General features: G+C 44.0%; 1 protein-coding gene across 6 annotated transcripts in view; it reads left to right on the top strand.

Moving 5' to 3' along the window:
• Positions 1-22620, top strand: part of LRP1B (LDL receptor related protein 1B) — a 1123330-nt gene that overhangs the window by 657995 nt on the left and 442715 nt on the right. For 5 of the 6 annotated variants that reach the window (XM_072122223.1, XM_072122226.1, XM_072122225.1 and 2 more), the window contains exon 21: positions 19372-19554. In XM_072122223.1, coding sequence (XP_071978324.1) covers positions 19372-19554 — 183 coding nt within the window. The remainder of the gene's footprint in view (positions 1-19371; positions 19555-22620) is intronic. The other variant, XM_072122224.1, reaches the window with a different exon arrangement.

Genomic DNA, 22620 nt, shown 5'->3' on the forward strand with positions numbered 1-22620 from the left:
CTTCTGGCTGAAGTTCGGGTTGGGATTCAGGGACCTGAACCCGCTCAACAATATCAATGAAGCAACCATGCTTCGAGTGTTGCGCAGGATTACACAGTCCTCAGTAGTGGCTTGATTGGTAATGGATGGATTTTCTGGGTACTCCAGGGAGGCTAGTGCAGTTTCACTGTTTTTCAGTCCAATTTTTGAATGGTGCAGTCTTGTGCCAACTATGGTGGCATAGCACTAGGCCATAATTAGGCTAAAATCTGTCTATTAATTTCAAGCCAATTGGTTCAGTTCTGTCCACATTCAGATGTGATCTTGAGCAGGGAAACAAAAAAGGGAATTCAAGTCTAAGATCTGTAGTTCCAACTTTATTTATGGGGTCCGAGACGCTGGTCCCTCACCAATAACTATATCACTTATCCTTTTATCTGCTATAAGGGCCTATTCCTATGATTTGTCTTTTTTGACTCCACAACCAGATCTGGTTATAAAAGGAGAGAACAAATAAATGTGTATCGGTCTTCAATGTTCATAATGGAAAGTCATATGATCAAATACTGTGAAATATTCCATTATATGGTCAAGGTTTTGGGCTTTGGTGAAATTTTTGATATTTGTTTATTGATGATATTCAGAAGGGGGGTTTAAATGAAACACCTATGTCCATCACAGATATACTGTCCTTTATATAGTTCTAACACATGGTTGAAATAATGTGAAGACTCTTGCCATCTCCAATGTACTAGACACTGTCACATGTCAAGGTCAAAGTTGTCACTTTAGCTCTTGTGGCATTGTTGAAAACTAGAGCATGCTGTTCTTTTGTTGTGTCAATGTCATCAGCGCTGTTGCTTTCTTCAAAATTGGACATCATACGTTATTTTTATTTATTTTTTTTTGGCTAATGAACAACTACTAATGAAGACCCTTTGCTATTATGTGGTGTATTCGAAAGATCAGTGTGTAAGGTTACCTGCAATGCAGCTGTCTCATAGAAAGTGAAAGGAAAATCAAGAGGAGAAATTCAGTCACTAAAGAAACATTCAAAGGATTGGCCATGTTGAGTTTCATACCTGTACCTGGTCCCTTTGTACTTGTAGGACTTTCATGGCAGCAGGTTACTTAAAGGGAACCTGTCACCAGGAGAGCCATTTTTAGCACTCCCCCAGTCCCCACAGAGCATAGTACATACACTGCCAAAGTGTTTTTGTATAAAAAATTGGTTTTACAGAAAAAAAGATATGTTATATTGTACCTTTCATTAGCATCTGCTGTGTGACTAGGAAGTTGCCTATTGGGAGGAGCTGGAAAGGAGCAGTTCCCCCCCACCCTTGGGGAACAGTTTCTCCATGTGACCTTTTCAAATATATGAAAACACCCATCACTGGGCTTAGCGACGCCCCCTGCTCCTCTACAGCCAATCCCGAGTGTGAGGAGTTATGCATATATTTGAAAAGGTCACATGTTACCCAAGGGTGGGGGGAACTGCTCCTTTCCAGCCCATCCCAATTGGCAACTGCCTAGTCACACAGCAGATACTAATGAAAGGTGCAATATAACATATCTTTTTTTCTGTTAAACCAATTTTTTATACAAAAACACTTTGGCAGTGTATGTACTATGCTCTGTGGGGACTGGGGGAGTGCTACAAATGGGTCTCCTGGTGACAGGTTCCCTTTAACTTTCTACTTTCAGGAAACATATACCCTCAACAAAACTGAAGATACATTAAGGTTAGGGGTATCTGGAGTAGTGTTTAGACAGTGGGATACAACTGTGACATACACTGTGAGTCCTCCTGACGATCCCTTACAACATATGGCAAATAACGAGGTGTGAACCCAACCTCAAAAAGTATTTCCCTTCACATTTTGATAATTTAGCCGAGGATTACTGAAGAACATATTTGCGTTGTCTCAATAATCCTTCAAATTAAAATTGCCAAGAAAAATTGTCATATAACACTGGGCACAAGCCTTAAATCTTGAAACATCTTAAGCAGATGGCTTAAGAAATGTATAACCCTCAAAAAATAAAATTTGGCTTCCATCCAAACGACAAGAACCAATGAAGTCCAGCAATTTCCCGACCATTGCTCTTTCTAAAGGTGAATGTATTACCCTTATATAAATTACCTTAAAAGGGCTTGAATTGTCCAAATTGAACATTGACTACATTTAAATTATGCTCCTAAGCATCAACATCAGAATTTTGTAGCTCAAATTAAATTGTAAGGTAGATATCGTCCATCTGCGCCTTGCAGCCGAATGAATCATTACAAGCATCTAACTAACAAATGGGGAGCCGGATTATAATGACATCCTATTAGAAGAGAATTCTGTCATCAGTAATAAATAGGCACATATGTAAGCGACCTAAACACAATCACTGCTAATATTACTTTTACAATAGCCTTGTGCGTTGTCCGAGGTGCGTTGTCCAAGGATCATGCACATCTGCCGCGATTCACTAAGATCATGCGCCCGATATCCTGCATGTGTCAGTTCCCCGCTCAGGTCCCCGGAGTTCATCTTCTTCTTCCTGGTGCATGTAAGTGCATTGTCCATGTATAATGCGCTGTGCGGGGAGTCACTAAGATCGTGCTCCCGATATCCTGCATGTGTCGCTTCCCCGCTCAGATCCCCGGAGTTCACCTTCTTCTTCCTGGTGCATGTAAGTACATTGTCCGTGTATAATGCGCTGTGCGGGGAGTCACTAAGATCATGCGCCCGATATCCTGCATGTGTCAGTTCCCCGCTGAGGTCCGCCGGAGATCACCATCTTCTTCCCGGTGTATGTAAGTGCATGGCTTGCGACACAATTTAAATGTCAAATCCCGTGCATATTCCGAATCATTTAGATCGTCTGACGGAACGACCCCTGATTTGTGTCGCACAAAAGCCGACCCGAAGCGCCAAAATCCAACGCGTGCACCAATAACCCCTGCTAAATGCATCGCAAATCAGAACTTGTCAGAATATCCGACGCCAGTGCGTTCCGCGGACCCTTAGTAAATGTGCCCCATTGTTGTGTTCTTTATAGGTTCGGTAGATACGGTAGAGCAGCCGTCATTTCAAATGATTTTTGATATTATGTGGGTAAAGGGGGGTTGTGTTGTGTACACAATATAAGAAATGATCACAAATGATGGTTATGCTTTATAGACTCCGAGAGAACTTGGTTGTCAGTAAAAGCTGGGGCCCTTCTAGCCTCAACAATCTGGATAAATATGTTCTGTGGTATTCAAGACAAAGCTACGGTTGACAAAGACTATTTATAGGTTTAAACTTTATATTCTAGTCCATGAATAATAATAGGGTCAATATATGGATTTTTTGAAAGCCCCTAAGTCAAGAATAGTGATCAGTGGATACATTCAGCTTCAAGTTCACCAAATTCAAACCCCCACCAGTAACAACCGATGCTGGCAAAGCCACCAGCATGGAACAGGTCTGCTCAAGAATAGTTAATACTTTGGAAGATTGGTTCTGGCACCAACCGCTGGTGTTAAACCTTTAAATGCTACTGGCAAAGCCATGATATAGGTGCAATTATCCTAGGTAAAATGTTGTCACCCATTGCCGGTGTAACCAGTTTGGGAAAGCTTCTGTTTGAGACTTAATTTTGTGGTCAGCTCAAACCCAATCAAAAGTAAGCAAACTTTAATTTTTTGAGGATGTATTGATGCATCTCCCCTACCTTTTTATTATATTTGGACACATAGAACTTATGTTTGTGTGGAGCAAATATAAACTTTTATGGTAATGTACGTTGAATCTAGGTGGTCAGCAAGAGCCTTAATAGCACATATGTGCCACCTCTGCAAGAGTGCAGGGGTCGTATCCAAGGACATCTATCTCTTTTCTAAGGGGCAGCATGGCTACATTTATGGGAAATTATCTTCACACAAATACATATTTTTAATAACATACAATGGAAGAAATGTATATATACGGCAGATCAATTAAAGTAAATGCAAATGTTGCGGTGAGAATACTGCTTTAAGTTTCATTTGTATGTAAGCTGGAACAGCTTTTTTTGCAATTGTTTTGTCACTGTGAAAAATAGATTTTGAAAAATTCGAATGGTCAAATGAAATAGTATTAATAAGCAAATCCTTGTCATTCTCTTTTATAACTCTAACAGCTAATCAATGTGGCCTAGGCCTAAAGTTCAGTAAATTACCAGCATCCAAAGACCATCACTAGAGGTCACAGTGGCCAGAGAGTTTGGTCTATAACTAGGGGTTGTCTGTAAGTCAGACACTATTTTTGTGTTTTAGATTGCATTATGTATCTGAAAGAGAACACTGTACTGGCGTCTGGGGAACTGAGGTGTCAAGGATTCTTTACTGTGAGAAGTGTAAATGGAATAGCCCGCCTCAGGCGCTGGTCACAGCAGGGACAGCAGAGAGCTTCAAGAAGGGTCTTGATGCCTTTTTACACCTAAATAACATTGATGGTTATGTTACATAGAATTGTATCCCCTAAATCCCTTCCTCATCCAATCCCTTCCCTAAGTTGGTTGAATTTGATGGACATGTGTCTTGTTTCAACTATATAAACTATGATACTATGAACTGCAGTTCTTCTCTCATTCAAGTCAGCAGAAGCTTGTGCTTAGAAGTTGTCAGATGTTTCCCCTTTGTACTACACTTTGAATGGAGACCTTTGCTTCCAGCTTTTTTTCTCTGTATAAGTTCAGATGGTGGAAAAGATGATCATTTTAGGGTCAGGGTATGGGACCTTCATTCATCAGATCCTGAAACTTATGAAGTATCATAAACTGATAATGGGGTCAGATGACTCCTTTAAGCATAACCATAATAGAATGTCAAAATATGGATTCTAGAGTTAAAAGTGATGGAGGGCAATCTCTAAGACATGGTTTTGTTGACCGTAACATTGAGTTGAGTAAATAGAGAAGTTGATTATTGTGTTATCCTACAGTGATAATGACAATAACAGATAAAGACTTTCGCCTGAGCCATCTTTTTTTTTCTTTGTATTCCCTTATTTCCTTGATTTTTTCTAGATTATTTCCTTTCTCTACACATCTATGAATAATTGAACTTTTTTAACGCATTCGATCGTTGTCAAAGACTCTTCTGCTCTTGTTTCCATCATGACTCACTATTTCCGTAAATTATCAATGGATTTAAGAATTTTAGGAACGACCTAGAAAATAAACCATTGGGGGATATTTATCCAGCGTATGATCGCCCCGCCACTTCTACCTCTTGATGTATCGGGCTGCCGACTTTTCACGTCCAGCCGTGCCCCCCGCTCGGCCGGCCGCGCCCCCCCCCCTTCACGCCCCCTTTCAAGCCCCACTGGCGTGAAGGTGGCGGATTGGGGAAAATAATCGCAAAAGCTAGCAATAAGCTAGGATTTGCGATTATTTCAGGGCCTCTGCGCCACTGGCGGTGCGCAGAGGTCCTGATATATATGCCCCATTGTCTTTATCGAATTTCCCTTTTAACACAAACTGTCAAATTTTTGGAAATATGCATACATTGAATTAATTGGCTAATCAGCAAGCGGTTCTTTCAGACTCTTTCAGCAATTTGCTTGTAGTCATGTAATTTTGGGGCAAACAAAAACTGATGTGTAACACGTAAAAGACAAGAAATGTAAATACACAAAAAATAACTCCATGAAAACCCGGTCAGGAAGGTTCTCTGTCTTCTTTCATCATTGCACAAGCCTTTGAAGTTGCGTGAAAACACAATTTGTGATCTGAATAATGGTAAACAACCTCTTCAGTTCAACAGCAACATCACAAGATTTCTTCAAAGATTTTTGGAAGCAATTAAAACCTGTCTTGTTCTATAGAAAAGCTTTGCACATGATGTTTTATATCATAACAGAATATTAAATTTCCTGGTACTACAAATATTTTAACTTAATAACTAGAGATGAGCGAACACTAAAATGCTCGGGTACTCGTTATTCGAGACGAACTTTTCCCGATGCTCGAGTGCTCGTCTCGAATAACGAACCCCATTGAAGTCAATGGGAGACTCGAGCATTTTTCAAGGGGACCAAGGCTCTGCACAGGGAAGCTTGGCCAAACACCTGGGAACCTCAGAAAAGGATGGAAACACCACGGAAATGGACAGGAAACAGCAGGGGCAGCATGCATGGATGCCTCTGAGGCTGCCTAATCGCACCATTATGCCAAAATTATGGGCAACAGCATGGCCATGACAGAGTGACAGAATGAAGCTAGATAGCATCTAAAACATCCAATAATTGACCCTGACACTATAGGGGACGGCATGCAGAGGCAGCGGCAGCAGGCTAGAGAGTGGCATGGCGACATACCCTAATTGGACTCAGGCTTCAAACCAATGGGTGTCAGAGAGGAACCAAAGGAGGTGAGCAAGAAGCGCTCAAATAATATCGCTACATGATAAAAGTTTGCCAGTATATTTTGTGGATTACACAGCAGGGTGGCGACAAAGTTAACATGGAAGCCATGAAAACAACCCAAAATTCTGCCTGACACAGCTCGTTTGATAAGGGGACCATGTATGCTTACAGTTCATGCCAGTCGCTGCACTGGCTGCCAGTCTCCTTTCGAATACAGTTTAAAATAATAATAACCCTCATCCATAAAGCTCTGTATAATGCTGCACCCCCCTACCTCTCCTCTCTTATCTCAGTCTATGGCCCAACCCGTGCTCTTAGATCCGCCAGTGATCTTAGATTAACCTCTACCCTAGTGCGGACCTCCCACTCGCGTCTCCAAGACTTCTCTAGAGCTGCACCAATTCTATGGAATGCTCTGCCCCGGACTATCAGACTAATACCTAACCTCCAAAGTTTCAAACGTGCTCTTAAAACCCATTTCTTTAGGCAAGCCTATAACACTCATTAACTGCATGAAGTTTTAACTCTTCTACTAACCCGTCCTGTATCGTCCTCCCATCTGTTATCCAGCAACCAACAGGCACCAGACTTCTCTGCAGTCCCATTCACCCTGGACCTGGTATATAAGATGACGGCTGAGTGGTTCAAGCAACAGCAATTCCATTTATTATATTTTTTTCTATTCCCTAAGAAGAATGGCTTGACCATTAAATATTCTTTTACCTCGTGTTACCCCATCATCTTCATAAACCGTAAGCTCTGGCGAGCAGGGACCTCACTCCTGTTGTTCCATACAAATGTTGTGCTCTGTTACATTACATTTGTATTTGTTTCCTATGATTTGTAAAGCGCTACAGAATATGATGACGCTATATAAATAAAGATTATTATTATTATTATTATGGAGGCAGTGAACTAGTAGTAGATTAAAGGTGCTGCAACTATGTTAGTTGGATCTTGGGATGGAGCTGGCGCTCTGCAGCCAGGCGAGCTTTCGCCAATCCAAGCACCTGTCTCTAGGCTACTCCCCAAACAGCACTTCTAAGAACCTTTTGTATAAGATCAAGTGTAGTAGCGTTCTTATAAGTTTAGGATATGGCGGGTGAGGGGAATGTAAACAGATGCGCAAGAAGCGCTGAAATAATATCCCTAAATGGTAAAAGTTTGCAAGTATATTTTGTGGATTACACAGCAGGGTGGCGACAAAGTTAACAACTTTGATGTGGAATGCCCTGTAATAGCTCTTGGGCGGTGTGCCTTTTATCGCCTAGGCTCAGCAGTTTCAGCACCGCCTGCTGTCGCTTAGCGACGGCACTGCTGCTGTGCCTAGAGCTACCGACTGATGGCGCCATGCCCACGGATGGTAATTCGGAGGAGGAGGAGGTGGAGGAGGGGTGGGAGGAGGTATAGTAGGCCTTTGAGACCTGGACCGAGGTAGGCCCCGCAATTCTCTGCGTCGGCAGTACATGACCAGCCCCAGGGTCAGAGTCGGTCCCAGCCTGCACCAAGTTAAGTGTAGTAGCGTTCTTATAAGTTTGGGATATGGCGGGTGAGGGGAATGTAAACAGATGCGCAAGAAGCGCATGATGCGCATGGAGCTGGCGCTCCGCTGCCAGGCGAGCTTTCGCCAATCCAAGCCCCTGTCTCTAGGCTACTCCCCAAACAGCACTTCTAAGAACCTTTTTTATAAGATCAAGTGTAGTAGCGTTCTTATAAGTTTAGGATATGCCGGGTGAGGGGAATGTAAACAGATGCGCAAGAAGCGCTGAAATAATATCCCTAAATGGTAAAAGTTTGCCAGTATATTTTGTGGATAACACAGCAGGGTGGCGACAAAGTTAACAACTTTGATGTGGAATCCATGAAAACAACCCAAATTTCTGCCTGACACACCTCGTTTGATAAAGGGACGATGTATGGAGGCAGCTATATGGACGACTTTTGGAGGTAGCAATGGAGACAACATGTGGAGGCTGCTATGGAGACAATTTAATTTGGATAGTGCCTGTATGTGGCAGTCCCAAACATTTTTCAAACCAGAGGAGCAGGTAGGTGGCCCTCCAGTAAAATGGAATAGATTGAGTGCCTGTATGTGGCAGTCCCAAAAATGTTTCAAACCAGAGGAGCAGGTAGGTGGCCCTCCAGTAAAATGGAATAGATTGAGTGCCTGTATGTGGCAGTCCCAAAAATTTTTCAAACCAGAGGAGCAGGTAGGTGGCCCTCCAGTAAAATGGAATAGATTGAGTGCCTGTATGTGGCATTCACAAAACTTGCTTCAAACAGAGGACCGGGTAGGTGGCCCTCCAGAAAAATTAAATGCATGAAGTACTATAGCAAGAGCCAGTGGGCCCTGTCCAAAAATAGCCATTTTCCTCTGCTTTACTGTACAAAGAGGAGGAGAAGGAGGAAAATGAGGAGGAGGAGGAGTGGATCAATTATTCAGGTTGAGCTTCCTTCACCTGGTGGAGATTGGAAATTCTGAGAAATCCAGCCTTTATTCATTTTAATAAGCGTCAGCCTGTCAGCGCTGTCAGTCGACAGGCGTGTACGCTTATCGGTGATGATGCCACCAGCTGCACTGAAAACCCGCTCGGACAAGACGCTAGCGGCAGGGCAGGCAAGAACCTCCAAGGCGTACAGCGCCAGTTCGTGCCACATGTCCAGCTTTGAAACCCAGTAGTTGTAGGGAGCTGTGTGATCATTTAGGACGATGGTATGGTCAGCTACGTACTCCCTCACCATCTTTCTGTAAAGATCAGCCCTACTCTGCCGAGACTGGGGACAGGTGACAGTGTCTTGCTGGGGTGACATAAAGCTGGCAAAAGCCTTGTAAAGCGTACCCTTGCCAGTGCTGGACAAGCTGCCTGCTCGCCTACTCTCCCTCGCTACTTGTCCCGCAGAACTACGCACTCCGCCGCTAGCGCTGTCAGAAGGGAAATACTGTTTCAGCTTGTGCACCAGGGCCTGCTGGTATTCATGCATTCTCACACTCCTTTCCTCTGCAGGGATGAGAGTGGGAAGATTTTGCTTGTACCGTGGGTCCAGGAGAGTGAACACCCAGTAATCGGTGCTGGAATAAATTCTTTGAACGCGAGGGTCACGGGATAGGCAGCCTAGCATGAAATCTGCCATATGCGCCAGAGTACCAACGCGTAAGAATTCACTCCCCTCACTGGCCTGACTGTCCATTTCCTCCTCCTCCAACTCCTCCAACTCCTCTTCTTCTGCCCATACACGCTGAACAGTGAAGGACTCAACAATGGTCCCCTCTTGTGTCTCGCCAACATTCTCCTCCTCTTCCTCCTCATCCTCCTCCACCTCCACCTCCTCCGATATGCGCTGAGAAACAGACCTGAGGGTGCTTTGGCTATCAACAAGGGAATATTCTTCCCCTGTCTCTTGTGACGAGCGCAAAGCTTCCGACTTCATGCTGACCAGAGAGTTTTTCAACAGGCCAAGCAGCGGGATGGTGAGGCTGATGATGGCGGCATCGCCACTGACCATCTGTGTTGACTCCTCAAAGTTACTCAGCACCTGACAGATATCAGACATCCACGTCCACTCCTCATTGTAGACTTGAGGAAGCTGACTGACCTGACTACCAGTTCTGGTGGAAGTTGACATCTGGCAGTCTACAATCGCTCTGCGCTGCTGGTAAACTCTGGATAACATGGTCAGTGTTGAATTCCACCTCGTGGGCACGTCGCACAACAGTCGGTGAGCGGGCAGTTGGAGGCGGCGCTGCGCTGCCCTGAGAGTGGCAGCATCTGGGCTGGACTTCCTGAAATGCGCACAGATGCGGCGCACCTTCGTGAGCAAATCAGACAGATTGGGGTATGTCTTGAGGAAACGCTGAACTATCAGATTTAACACATGGGCCAGGCATGGCACATGTGTCAGTCTGCCGAGTTGCAGAGCCGCCACCAGGTTACGGCCGTTGTCACACACAACCATTCCCGGCTTGAGGTTCAGCGGTGCCAGCCACAGATCAGTCTGCGCCGTGATCTTGGGCGGTGTGCCTTTTGTCGCCTAGGCTCAGCAGTTTGAGCACCGCCTGCTGTCGCTTAGCGACAGCACTGCTGCTGTGCCTAGAGCTACCGACTGATGGCGCCGTGCCCACGGATGGTAGTTCGGAGGAGGAGGTGGAGGAGGGGTGGGAGGAGGAGGAGGCATAGTAGGCCTGAAACACCTGGACCGAGGTAGGCCCCGCAATCCTCGGCGTCGGCAGTATATGAGCAGCCCCAGGGTCAGACTCGGTCCCAGCCTCCACCAAGTTAACCCAATGTGCCGTCAGCGATATATAGTGGCCCTGCCCGGCAGCACTCGTCCACGTGTCCGTGGTCAGGTGGACCTTGTCAGAAACGGCGTTGGTCAGGGCACGGATGATGTTGTCTGACACGTGCTGGTGCAGGGCTGGGACGGCACATCGGGAAAAGTAGTGGCGGCTGGGGACCGAATACCGAGGGGCGGCCGCCGCCATGAGGTTGCGAAAGGCCTCGGTCTCTACTAGCCTATAGGGCAGCATCTCCAGGCTAAGCAATCTGGAGATGTGCACATTAAGGGCTTGGGCGTGCGGGTGGGTTGCACTATATTTGCGTTTCCGCTCCAGCGTCTGGGGTATGGAGAGCTGAACGCTGGTGGATGCTGTGGAGGATCGTGGAGGCGACGATGGGGTTTTTGTGGCAGGGTCCTGGGCAGGGGGCTGACTAGCAGCTGACACAGGGGAAGGAGCAGTGGTGTGCACGGCCGGAGGTGAACGGGCTTGTTGCCACTGAGTGGGGTGTTTAGCATTCATATGCCTGCGCATACTGGTGGTAGTTAAGCTAGTAGTGGTGGAACCCCTGCTGAGCCTGGTTTGGCAAATGTTGCACACCACAGTCCGTCGGTCATCCGGTGTTTCCTTAAAGAACCTCCAGACTTCTGAAGATCTAGCCCTCGCCGCAAGAGCCCTCGCCACGGAAGCTTCACTAGTTGACACATTTGGCGCTGATGCACCAGCTCTGGCCCTGCCTCTCCGTCTGGCCCCACCACTGCCTCTTCCAACCTGTTCTGGTCGAGGACTCTCCTCCGTCTCAGAAGCACTGTGTTCACCCGGCCTCTCAACCCAGCTTGGGTCTGTCACCTCATCATCCTCCGATCCCTCAGTCTGCTCCCCCCTCGGACTTCCTGCCCTGACAACAACTTCCCCACTGTCTGACAACCGTGTCTCCTCATCGTCGGACACCTCTTTACACATTTCCACTACGTCAAGAAGGTCATCATCACCCACAGACTGTGACTGGTGGAAAACCTGGGCATCGGAAAATTGCTCAGCAGCAACCGGACAAGCGGTTTGTGACTGTGGGAAGGGTCCAGAAAACAGTTCCTCAGAGTATGCCGGTTCAAATGGCAAATTTTCCTGGGAGGGGGCAGACTGGGGGGGAGGAGGCTGAGGTGCAGGAGCTGGAGGAGTGGCGATTTCGGTGACATGGGTGGACTGCGTGGAAGACTGACTGGTGGTGGACAAATTGCTCGAAGCATTGTCAGCAATCCACGACATCACCTGTTCGCACTGTTCTGGCCTCAACAGTGCTCTACCACGAGTCCCAGTAACTTCAGACATGAACCTAGGGAGTGTAGCTCTGCGGCGTTCCCCTGCTCCCTCATCAGCAGGTGGTGTCTCACCCCGCCCAGGACCACGGCCTCTGACCCCTGCAGTAGTTGGACGCCCACGTCCCCGCCCTCGTCCTCTACCCCTAGCCCTTGGGTTAAACATTTTTAAAATGAGAGTTATAACTTTATTTTTTTTTTAACTTTTTTTTGTTTTTTTTTGTGTTTTTTGTTTTTTTTTGTGTTTTTTGTTTTTTTTTGAGTTTTTAAAACCAAACAATGCTATCCTATTGCTATGGCTATTTTCTAGCCAAGTATCAAAGCACACTACTATGCCAGATGAGATGACACTGAGTTAGTGCCTAATTGAAATCCAACCCCTACTAAATTTTCCCACTTCGGTCTTTGCTATGGATATGTGCGTCACTAAGCGCAGAACACAGCGGTCGCAAGTCTCACTACAAATTGCTCAGAATTGGCTAGTACATGCACTGCAGAAAGTACAGCCACCAGCAGATCAACCAGAAATCAAATATATAGAACGCTACTGTAGGCGTAAGTAAGCTCTTTGTATTCTCCTATGGCTATTTTCTAGCCAAGTATCAAAGCACACTACTATGCCAGATGAGATGACACTGAGTTAGTGCCTAATTGAAATCCAACCCCTACTAAATTTTCCCACTTCGGTCTTTGCTATGGATATGTGCGTCACTAAGCGCAGAACACAGCGGTCGCAAGTCTCACTACAAATTGCTCAGAATTGGCTAGTACATGCACTGCAGAAAGTACAGCCACCAGCAGATCAACCAGAAATCAAATATATAGAACGCTACTGTAGGCGTAAGTAAGCTCTTTGTATTCTCCTATGGCTATTTTCTAGCCAAGTATCAAAGCACACTACTATGCCAGATGAGATGACACTGAGTTAGTGCCTAATTGAAATCCAACCCCTACTAAATTTTCCCACTTCGGTCTTTGCTATGGATATGTGCGTCACTAAGCGCAGAACACAGCGGTCGCAAGTCTCACTACAAATTGCTCAGAATTGGCTAGTACATGCACTGCAGAAAGTACAGCCACCAGCAGATCAACCAGAAATCAAATATATAGAACGCTACTGTAGGCGTAAGTAAGCTCTTTGTATTCTCCTATGGCTATTTTCTAGCCAAGTATCGAACCACACTACTATGCCAGATGAGATGACACTGAGTTAGTGCCTAATTGAAATCCAACCCCTACTAAATTTTCCCACTTCGGTCTTTGCTATGGATATGTGCGTCACTAAGCGCAGAACACAGCGGTCGCAAGTCTCACTACAAATTGCTCAGAATTGGCTAGTACATGCACTGCAGAAAGTACAGCCACCAGCAGATCAACCAGAAATCAAATATATAGAACGCTACTGTAGGCGTAAGTAAGCTCTTTGTATTCTCCTATGGCTATTTTCTAGCCAAGTATCAAAGCACACTACTATGCCAGATGAGATGACACTGAGTTAGTGCCTAATTGAAATCCAACCCCTACTAAATTTTCCCACTTCGGTCTTTGCTATGGATATGTGCGTCACTAAGCGCAGAACACAGCGGTCGCAAGTCTCACTACAAATTGCTCAGAATTGGCTAGTACATGCACTGCAGAAAGTACAGCCACCAGCAGATCAACCAGAAATCAAATATATAGAATGCTACTGTAGGCGTAAGTAAGCTCTTTGTATTCTCCTATGGCTATTTTCTAGCCAAGTATCAAAGCACACTACTATGCCAGATGAGATGACACTGAGTTAGTGCCTAATTGAAATCCAACCCCTACTAAATTTTCCCACTTCGGTCTTTGCTATGGATATGTGCGTCACTAAGCGCAGAACACAGCGGTCGCAAGTCTCACTACAAATTGCTCAGAATTGGCTAGTACATGCACTGCAGAAAGTACAGCCACCAGCAGATCAACCAGAAATCAAATATATAGAACGCTACTGTAGGCGTAAGTAAGCTCTTTGTATTCTCCTATGGCTATTTTCTAGCCAAGTATCAAAGCACACTACTATGCCAGATGAGATGACACTGAGTTAGTGCCTAATTGAAATCCAACCCCTACTAAATTTTCCCACTTCGGTCTTTGCTATGGATATGTGCGTCACTAAGCGCAGAACACAGCGGTCGCAAGTCTCACTACAAATTGCTCAGAATTGGCTAGTACATGCACTGCAGAAAGTACAGCCACCAGCAGATCAACCAGAAATCAAATATATAGAACGCTACTGTAGGCGTAAGTAAGCTCTTTGTATTCTCCTATGGCTATTTTCTAGCCAAGTATCAAAGCACACTACTATGCCAGATGAGATGACACTGAGTTAGTGCCTAATTGAAATCCAACCCCTACTAAATTTTCCCACTTCGGTCTTTGCTATGGATATGTGCGTCACTAAGCGCAGAACACAGCGGTCGCAAGTCTCACTACAAATTGCTCAGAATTGGCTAGTACATGCACTGCAGAAAGTACAGCCACCAGCAGATCAACCAGAAATCAAATATATAGAACGCTACTGTAGGCGTAAGTAAGCTCTTTGTATTCTCCTATGGCTATTTTCTAGCCAAGTATCGAACCACACTACTATGCCAGATGAGATGACACTGAGTTAGTGCCTAATTGAAATCCAACCCCTACTAAATTTTCCCACTTCGGTCTTTGCTATGGATATGTGCGTCACTAAGCGCAGAACACAGCGGTCGCAAGTCTCACTACAAATTGCTCAGAATTGGCTAGTACATGCACTGCAGAAAGTACAGCCACCAGCAGATCAACCAGAAATCAAATATATAGAACGCTACTGTAGGCGTAAGTAAGCTCTTTGTATTCTCCTATGGCTATTTTCTAGCCAAGTATCAAAGCACACTACTATGCCAGATGAGATGACACTGAGTTAGTGCCTAATTGAAATCCAACCCCTACTAAATTTTCCCACTTCGGTCTTTGCTATGGATATGTGCGTCACTAAGCGCAGAACACAGCGGTCGCAAGTCTCACTACAAATTGCTCAGAATTGGCTAGTACATGCACTGCAGAAAGTACAGCCACCAGCAGATCAACCAGAAATCAAATATATAGAACGCTACTGTAGGCGTAAGTAAGCTCTTTGTATTCTCCTATGGCTATTTTCTAGCCAAGTATCAAAGCACACTACTATGCCAGATGAGATGACACTGAGTTAGTGCCTAATTGAAATCCAACCCCTACTAAATTTTCCCACTTCGGTCTTTGCTATGGATATGTGCGTCACTAAGCGCAGAACACAGCAGTCGCAAGTCTCACTACAAATTGCTCAGAATTGGCTAGTACATGCACTGCAGAAAGTACAGCCACCAGCAGATCAACCAGAAATCAAATATATAGAACGCTACTGTAGGCGTAAGTAAGCTCTTTGTATTCTCCTATGGCTATTTTCTAGCCAAGTATCAAAGCACACTACTATGCCAGATGAGATGACACTGAGTTAGTGCCTAATTGAAATCCAACCCCTACTAAATTTTCCCACTTCGGTCTTTGCTATGGATATGTGCGTCACTAAGCGCAGAACACAGCGGTCGCAAGTCTCACTACAAATTGCTCAGAATTGGCTAGTACATGCACTGCAGAAAGTACAGCCACCAGCAGATCAACCAGAAATCAAATATATAGAACGCTACTGTAGGCGTAAGTAAGCTCTTTGTATTCTCCTATGGCTATTTTCTAGCCAAGTATCAAAGCACACTACTATGCCAGATGAGATGACACTGAGTTAGTGCCTAATTGAAATCCAACCCCTACTAAATTTTCCCACTTCGGTCTTTGCTATGGATATGTGCGTCACTAAGCGCAGAACACAGCGGTCGCAAGTCTCACTACAAATTGCTCAGAATTGGCTAGTACATGCACTGCAGAAAGTACAGCCACCAGCAGATCAACCAGAAATCAAATGTATAGAACGCTACTGTAGGCGTAAGTAAGCTCTTTGTATTCTCCTATGGCTATTTTCTAGCCAAGTATCAAAGCACACTACTATGCCAGATGAGATGACACTGAGTTAGTGCCTAATTGAAATCCAACCCCTACTAAATTTTCCCACTTCGGTCTTTGCTATGGATATGTGCGTCACTAAGCGCAGAACACAGCAGTCGCAAGTCTCACTACAAATTGCTCAGAATTGGCTAGTACATGCACTGCAGAAAGTACAGCCACCAGCAGATCAACCAGAAATCAAATATATAGAACGCTACTGTAGGCGTAAGTAAGCTCTTTGTATTCTCCTATGGCTATTTTCTAGCCAAGTATCAAAGCACACTACTATGCCAGATGAGATGACACTGAGTTAGTGCCTAATTGAAATCCAACCCCTACTAAATTTTCCCACTTCGGTCTTTGCTATGGATATGTGCGTCACTAAGCGCAGAACACAGCGGTCGCAAGTCTCACTACAAATTGCTCAGAATTGGCTAGTACATGCACTGCAGAAAGTACAGCCACCAGCAGATCAACCAGAAATCAAATATATAGAACGCTACTGTAGGCGTAAGTAAGCTCTTTGTATTCTCCTATGGCTATTTTCTAGCCAAGTATCAAAGCACACTACTATGCCAGATGAGATGACACTGAGTTAGTGCCTAATTGAAATCCAACCCCTACTAAATTTTCCCACTTCGGTCTTTGCTATGGATATGTGCGTCACTAAGCGCAGAACACAGCGGTCGCAAGTCTCACTACAAATTGCTCAGAATTGGCTAGTACATGCACTGCAGAAAGTACAGCCACCAGCAGATCAACCAGAAATCAAATGTATAGAACGCTACTGTAGGCGTAAGTAAGCTCTTTGTATTCTCCTATGGCTATTTTCTAGCCAAGTATCAAAGCACACTACTATGCCAGATGAGATGACACTGAGTTAGTGCCTAATTGAAATCCAACCCCTACTAAATTTTCCCACTTCGGTCTTTGATATGGATATGTGTGCCACTAAGAGCTAAACACAACGGTAGCAAGTCCCCCTGCTAATTCCTCACAAAATGGTACTAGATGCAAATTAAAATAAAAAAAGTAGAACGTTATTGTAGCCCTAAGAAGGGCTGTTGGGTTCTTTGAGAATCACTCCTGCCTAACAGTAAGCTAATAGAACACCCTAACGCTTTCCCTGACCAGCAGCAGCTCTCTCCCTAGCGGCATCCAGACACAGAATGATCCGAGCAGCGCGGGCAGCGGCTAGTCTATCCCAGGGTCACCTGATCTGGCCAGCCAACCACTGCTATCGACGTGTAAGGGTACCACGTCATGCTGGGTGGAGTGCAGAGTCTCCTGGCTTGTGATTGGCTCTGTTTCTGGCCGCCAAAAAGCAAAACGGCGGGAGCTGCCATTTTCTCGAGCGGGCGAAGTATTCGTCCGAGCAACGAGCAGTTTCGAGTACCCTAATGCTCGACCGAGCATCAAGCTCGGACGAGCATGTTCGCTCATCTCTATTAATAACTGATAGTGTGTAGGGGATTACCAGAAATGACCTTTGATTGGTTTTCTTCAAGACAGTCCATTTATAGTTGAATCAGGGGTGGTCACCATCCTTGGCGACAATCAGCTGTTTGGTGCCACATAGATAAAGTTCACAGAGCTGGATAGAGTAGGCCGCTGAATAAAGATTTTTTAAAACCAAATGCCCGCAAAACCCCTAGATACAAACAAAGGACGGTGCAAAAGAAGAATGGAAAAAAAGGCCAAAATGCCACAAAAGTCCAAACAATTAGTAAATACTTTCTCCGCTTCCATGTCCTTCAATTTTCTATACATGGCAAGACAATCAGAGAAACAGTACCTTTCCAGCTCCAGGTCGATTCACACAAGTAGAGATAATTTCCTATTGCGACCTTACTTTCCTGGGACGGCATTCGTTTTTCTGGAATTTTGATTTTCTTCAAGACATTCCATTAATAGTTGAATGGGGGGACGGGGGTGGACACCTATCCTCGGCGACAATCAGCTGTTTGGTGCCACATAAATAAAGTGCACAGATCTAGATACAGTACCCCGTGTCCTTGTACAGCTAAGCTTTGCAGGGACTGGGTGTTGGCTACTGAGGGTCTAAATTTTGGATTGTCCATCAATAGTATTTCATGCGTTGAGAGTTTTTTTGTCTTCTTACAACATAGACCTGACAATTCTAATCTTTCTTAGGTTGTTAAAATGTAATGGTTACATTTTAATCAGATAGCTATTGTATCCATTGCCTAAAGAAAAGAGCATCAACAATAGAGTACGGTTAGTGGGTGTTGAATTAAAGGACTCCCTCCGTTGGTGTTGCTGTTGCACCATAGCATTAATGAATAGGATTTCCAATAAAATGAATTAATTTTTATGAGTCGTTATTTTACTGAGCAATTGTATCAGATAGATAAGTGATAAGTAGATCCAATATGGTTCAACAAAAACCTAAAGTTGAAAATTCAGTTCAGGAAACCAACCGCTACCACCCATGATCAGTGCTGGCTGTAGCCGGTGGCATTTAAATCTCAATGGGGCAACACCTTTTTAGGGGGTTGTTGCTCCCCTGACGTTATCAATCCTCCCTAGAATTGGGGCATTTATAGAGCTATCATCTGCAATTGGAATTACTGGCAGGAAGGGGGTAGAGCTGAACCTGAAACAGAACTTCTGTCCCATGTACTGGTCCCCTCAACACGAATAAACCAAATCTTCGGATTTATGAAAAAAAACAAGACTTAATAATATACAAAAAGCCACCCAAACTAATATCAGTGCTATTATTGGCTCTAAGCATTGCATAGACAACTACCTTATTGTAAATTTAGAGATGCAACAGAGAGGGGTCCGGATTACCCATGATATAGGCAGATGCTGAACATGTCAAGCACCTGATAGCATTGCACAAGGGTTTCAAGGGAGACCTAGAGCACAAACATATCTGCGTCATCATGGATGTCCCCATTACTCTTGGCAATGATTGGCATTTCCAACAAGTGATTTGTCACTTTTATTCCAAGGAAGTCATAAAGTGATTGCATTGCCCCCTAAAGGATTTCTAATAACTCTTTTAAGAGTTTATCCCTTGATTGAAAATAATCCCCTATTCACTTCTACTCAACTTCTCTACATTGTATGGACCCTCAATAGATATGCTTGTCAGTCACTCCATTGATATTGGATACACAGAACTTCTGATCTCATGATTGTTGGGTTTATGAAATATTTGACATTAGCCCAAAACACTTCCTTTGTATTGGTGACAAGTTACAATCTTGGGCCATCCCCTTCAGGTCTATTTCAACTTTAATTCCCAGTTGCCCACGACCACATGCATATTAAATACAACTGGATACTTTGTCAAAATGCTAATTGTTATATTCTATTGTTAAAAGTCGTGTTATGTTTTTTTTTTTTCTTTAAGCAGTTCCTGCCTTAAAACCTTGTGAAGACAAACAGTTCCAGTGTCAACCAGATGGGAATTGTATCCCAGAGTTGTGGCTGTGTGATGGGGAGAAGGACTGTGAGGATGGCAGCGATGAAAGAGGCTGCAATGGAACGTTGCGGCAATGTGATGTCAAGTCCAAATTTGCATGTAAAAATACAGGTAAGGGTATGATTACCTTGTAAAGTGTATTACAAATTCTGTTGCTCTCCAAATATTGGATGTTTATGTGTAACATATTAGAGGAAATGAATTGGAAAACATATGAGTTTGTGTTATTGTAGTTGAAGATTTGTCTGGTAGACAAGCATCTAGGCCAGTTTTTTGGGGGTGATTTGGACTCCACATCCAGAAACCTATTATATAAGTTACAGAAGTAGCTTCTGGTATAGGGATCTGAATTAGATTGGGCCACCCTCTGGATTGGGTCAGATTACCATTACAGCTCCTGCCCTTTTTCAAAGGTTGGACTTTGCTAGTCCTACCTATGCGAAAGGGTCTTCCGAAACGTGTTAGTAGGATGTTATATGTGTTTTTTTATGTATACCTTTCATAATATTATAGTCTTTTATGTAGATTTTACAGTTGAAAATAAACTTTCTGTTGGAGTTGAGTCAGTGTCTACTATTGTTGATACTCCAATCCAGTGGTCAGCCTCCCATTTTTAGCCAAGACGTTGGTTTATTAGGTATGGCTTCATCTGGAGTTTTTTCACCAAAAAATTATGCAAATATTAGGCCATATGAAATTATAGACAATTTAGCACATCTGAAATAGAAGATAAAAGTGTCTTACTGACGAAAATTGCCGGCGCTCCATATACATAAATGCAGCAGAACGGTCATGCACGGCCGTCTGCTCTGTTAGTCTGACGGAGCGACAAGGGCTTCGAGGACTCCTTGTTTTCTGGATCTGTGGGGGTCTCAGCACTGCGACCCCCACTGATCAGGAAGTTAGGCCCTATCCTACTTTAAGGAAGACAATAGACTAGAGGTATAGTCTAGAAACAGTACACAACACAAGTGCTCACCCCAGTTATACCTGACAAATGTCTAGCGCAGCGGTAACCCTGTGCGGCCTCACAAATTTCAAAAGGAACAACTTTCTTTGAAATGTCACACTGTTTAGGCTGATTTTTTTTATTGTTTCGCTGCATGCATTAAGCAATCTGCATTGCTGCGCTATGGTACAGAACAACTACCATCTGGAACGCCAAACACCTGGGGCCCCCCAGGCACGTGCATAGAGAGTGCTAAATTTGCAGATCTCCGAAGAAAAATACGAAGAAAACAGGCATAAATTTTACCTGACAATTGCTTGGCTGTAACTGGAACAGCTGGCAATTCTTCCATAAAGTTGAAATATAATTGAGATGTATTTCCTCTTTAGTGATACTTAAAATAGAGTAAATAATTCAAGCTTTTCGGAAAAAAAAGACAAAGCCGGGGTGCAATTTATAAATTCACTTATGGCTTCTATCTGGGAAGGCGGCTTTTAGCAATGCAGCATTGCAGGTGCGGGAAACACATCTTAATATGTACTTATTCCATTTCCTCTCTGTGTTTACTGTCGAAACAAAGATGAAGTCAAAGCCGAATTTGTTGCCGATTCCTTGTTTGTCATGAATAATTTACCAAAAACAACCAAGATCAAAATAGGTTCTATGCAAAGCGAGTGTCACATCTTTGTTCTCTGTGCCTGACTACTGTATGAAGATCAGTATTGATTTGGAGTACAACATGTATATGACACATAGAGGGTCGTTTATCTTTAATTTTCTTCCTGTTTTTTCTGTGTCTTTTAGACTTTTTTTTTGCCGATTTACAATTATTGTACCTTTTTGGGGAAATTTTGAAATGTCCACTGGACATTTGCTTTTTTTTGTCAGTAAGACACATTTTTCTTATATTCCAGATGTCCATAATGTTGCAAATGACATTGATCATTTCAAATTGTCAAAAAATTTTTGGCACAAAAAAACTCTAGATGAAACCAAACTTAGAGAAAATGTACAAAATGGAAATAAGCGACTTGAGACATTTGTGCAACATTTTTGAGACATTTGTAACAAATGAGATCTGGGAAAAAAACATGTAAGACTACATGCACACTGCCGTTGCCCGCCATACCGTAGCACGGCGGGCACACGGCAGCACGAGGGGAGTGGAGGAGGAGGTGAGCGCTGGTCTCCGCCGCCCCTACTTATTAGGAACATATGGCGCACGGCGCCGTAACATGGAAAAAGGTAGGACATGTCCTATATTTTCCAGGGCTACGGAACGGTATGGGGCCGCACATGTGCTGCACCTTACCGCTCCCGTACGGTGCCGTGAGCCCATAGAAGTGTATGGGGGACGTATGTCGTCCGTATATACGTCCCCCATACATGTGTGTGAATGTCGAAGACAAGGAAAAAGTGAGGTTGATAAATAACCATAATAGCAGACAGAGAAAAAAGATAAAAACAAGCTAAAAAAAAGAGAAGATAAATGACCCTGATAGAGTCCAGTCACCATGACTATGAACTATGTCACTATAGTTAGAAACTATGAGGGGGGAATTATTAAGCACTGGCACATACCGTATATACTCGAGTATAAGCCGACCCAAGTATAAGCCGAGGCCCCTAATTTTACCACAAAAACCTGGTAAAACCTATATTTTTTTACTCGAGTATAAGCCGAGTTTGGGTTTTCAGCACATTTTTTTCGTGCTGAAAAACTAGGCTTATACTCGAGTATATATGGTATTCTGCCAGCAAGTCTCTCCACTTCCACTGTGCTAGATTTATTTGTAGGTTCTGCGCTGTTGAGTAATGCTACGCCAGGTCTGGCTTGGTGTAGAATTGTGCTATGGCCTGTGCTAGTACCTGGTGCAGGCTATAGTTAGTGGCAGGCGTAAGGAAAGAACATGGGGCCCATGCCAGCTCACTCTGCCACCCAGCATGACCCACTACATACCTCTCCGTACCCGTGCACCATCACTCAATTCATCTCAAGTACTCAAGGGAATTTTCCTTATCCAATTGGAAAAGACACATTACAAGGTATTCCAGTGTCAGAGTTCATGGCTATATCCATAAGATATGTTGTAATTGCCTGAGGCCTCTATTTTGTGACAAGGAAAATTATAACAATAAAATACGGTTTGTAACATATTCCAGCATTGAATACGACAGGGTACAACTATAAGCTTGAAGCAATGGAGACCTGGTTTCAATTCCAACCA

Source organism: Engystomops pustulosus, chromosome 8 (genome assembly GCF_040894005.1).
Source record: "Engystomops pustulosus chromosome 8, aEngPut4.maternal, whole genome shotgun sequence".
Classification (NCBI taxonomy): domain Eukaryota; kingdom Metazoa; phylum Chordata; class Amphibia; order Anura; family Leptodactylidae; genus Engystomops; species Engystomops pustulosus.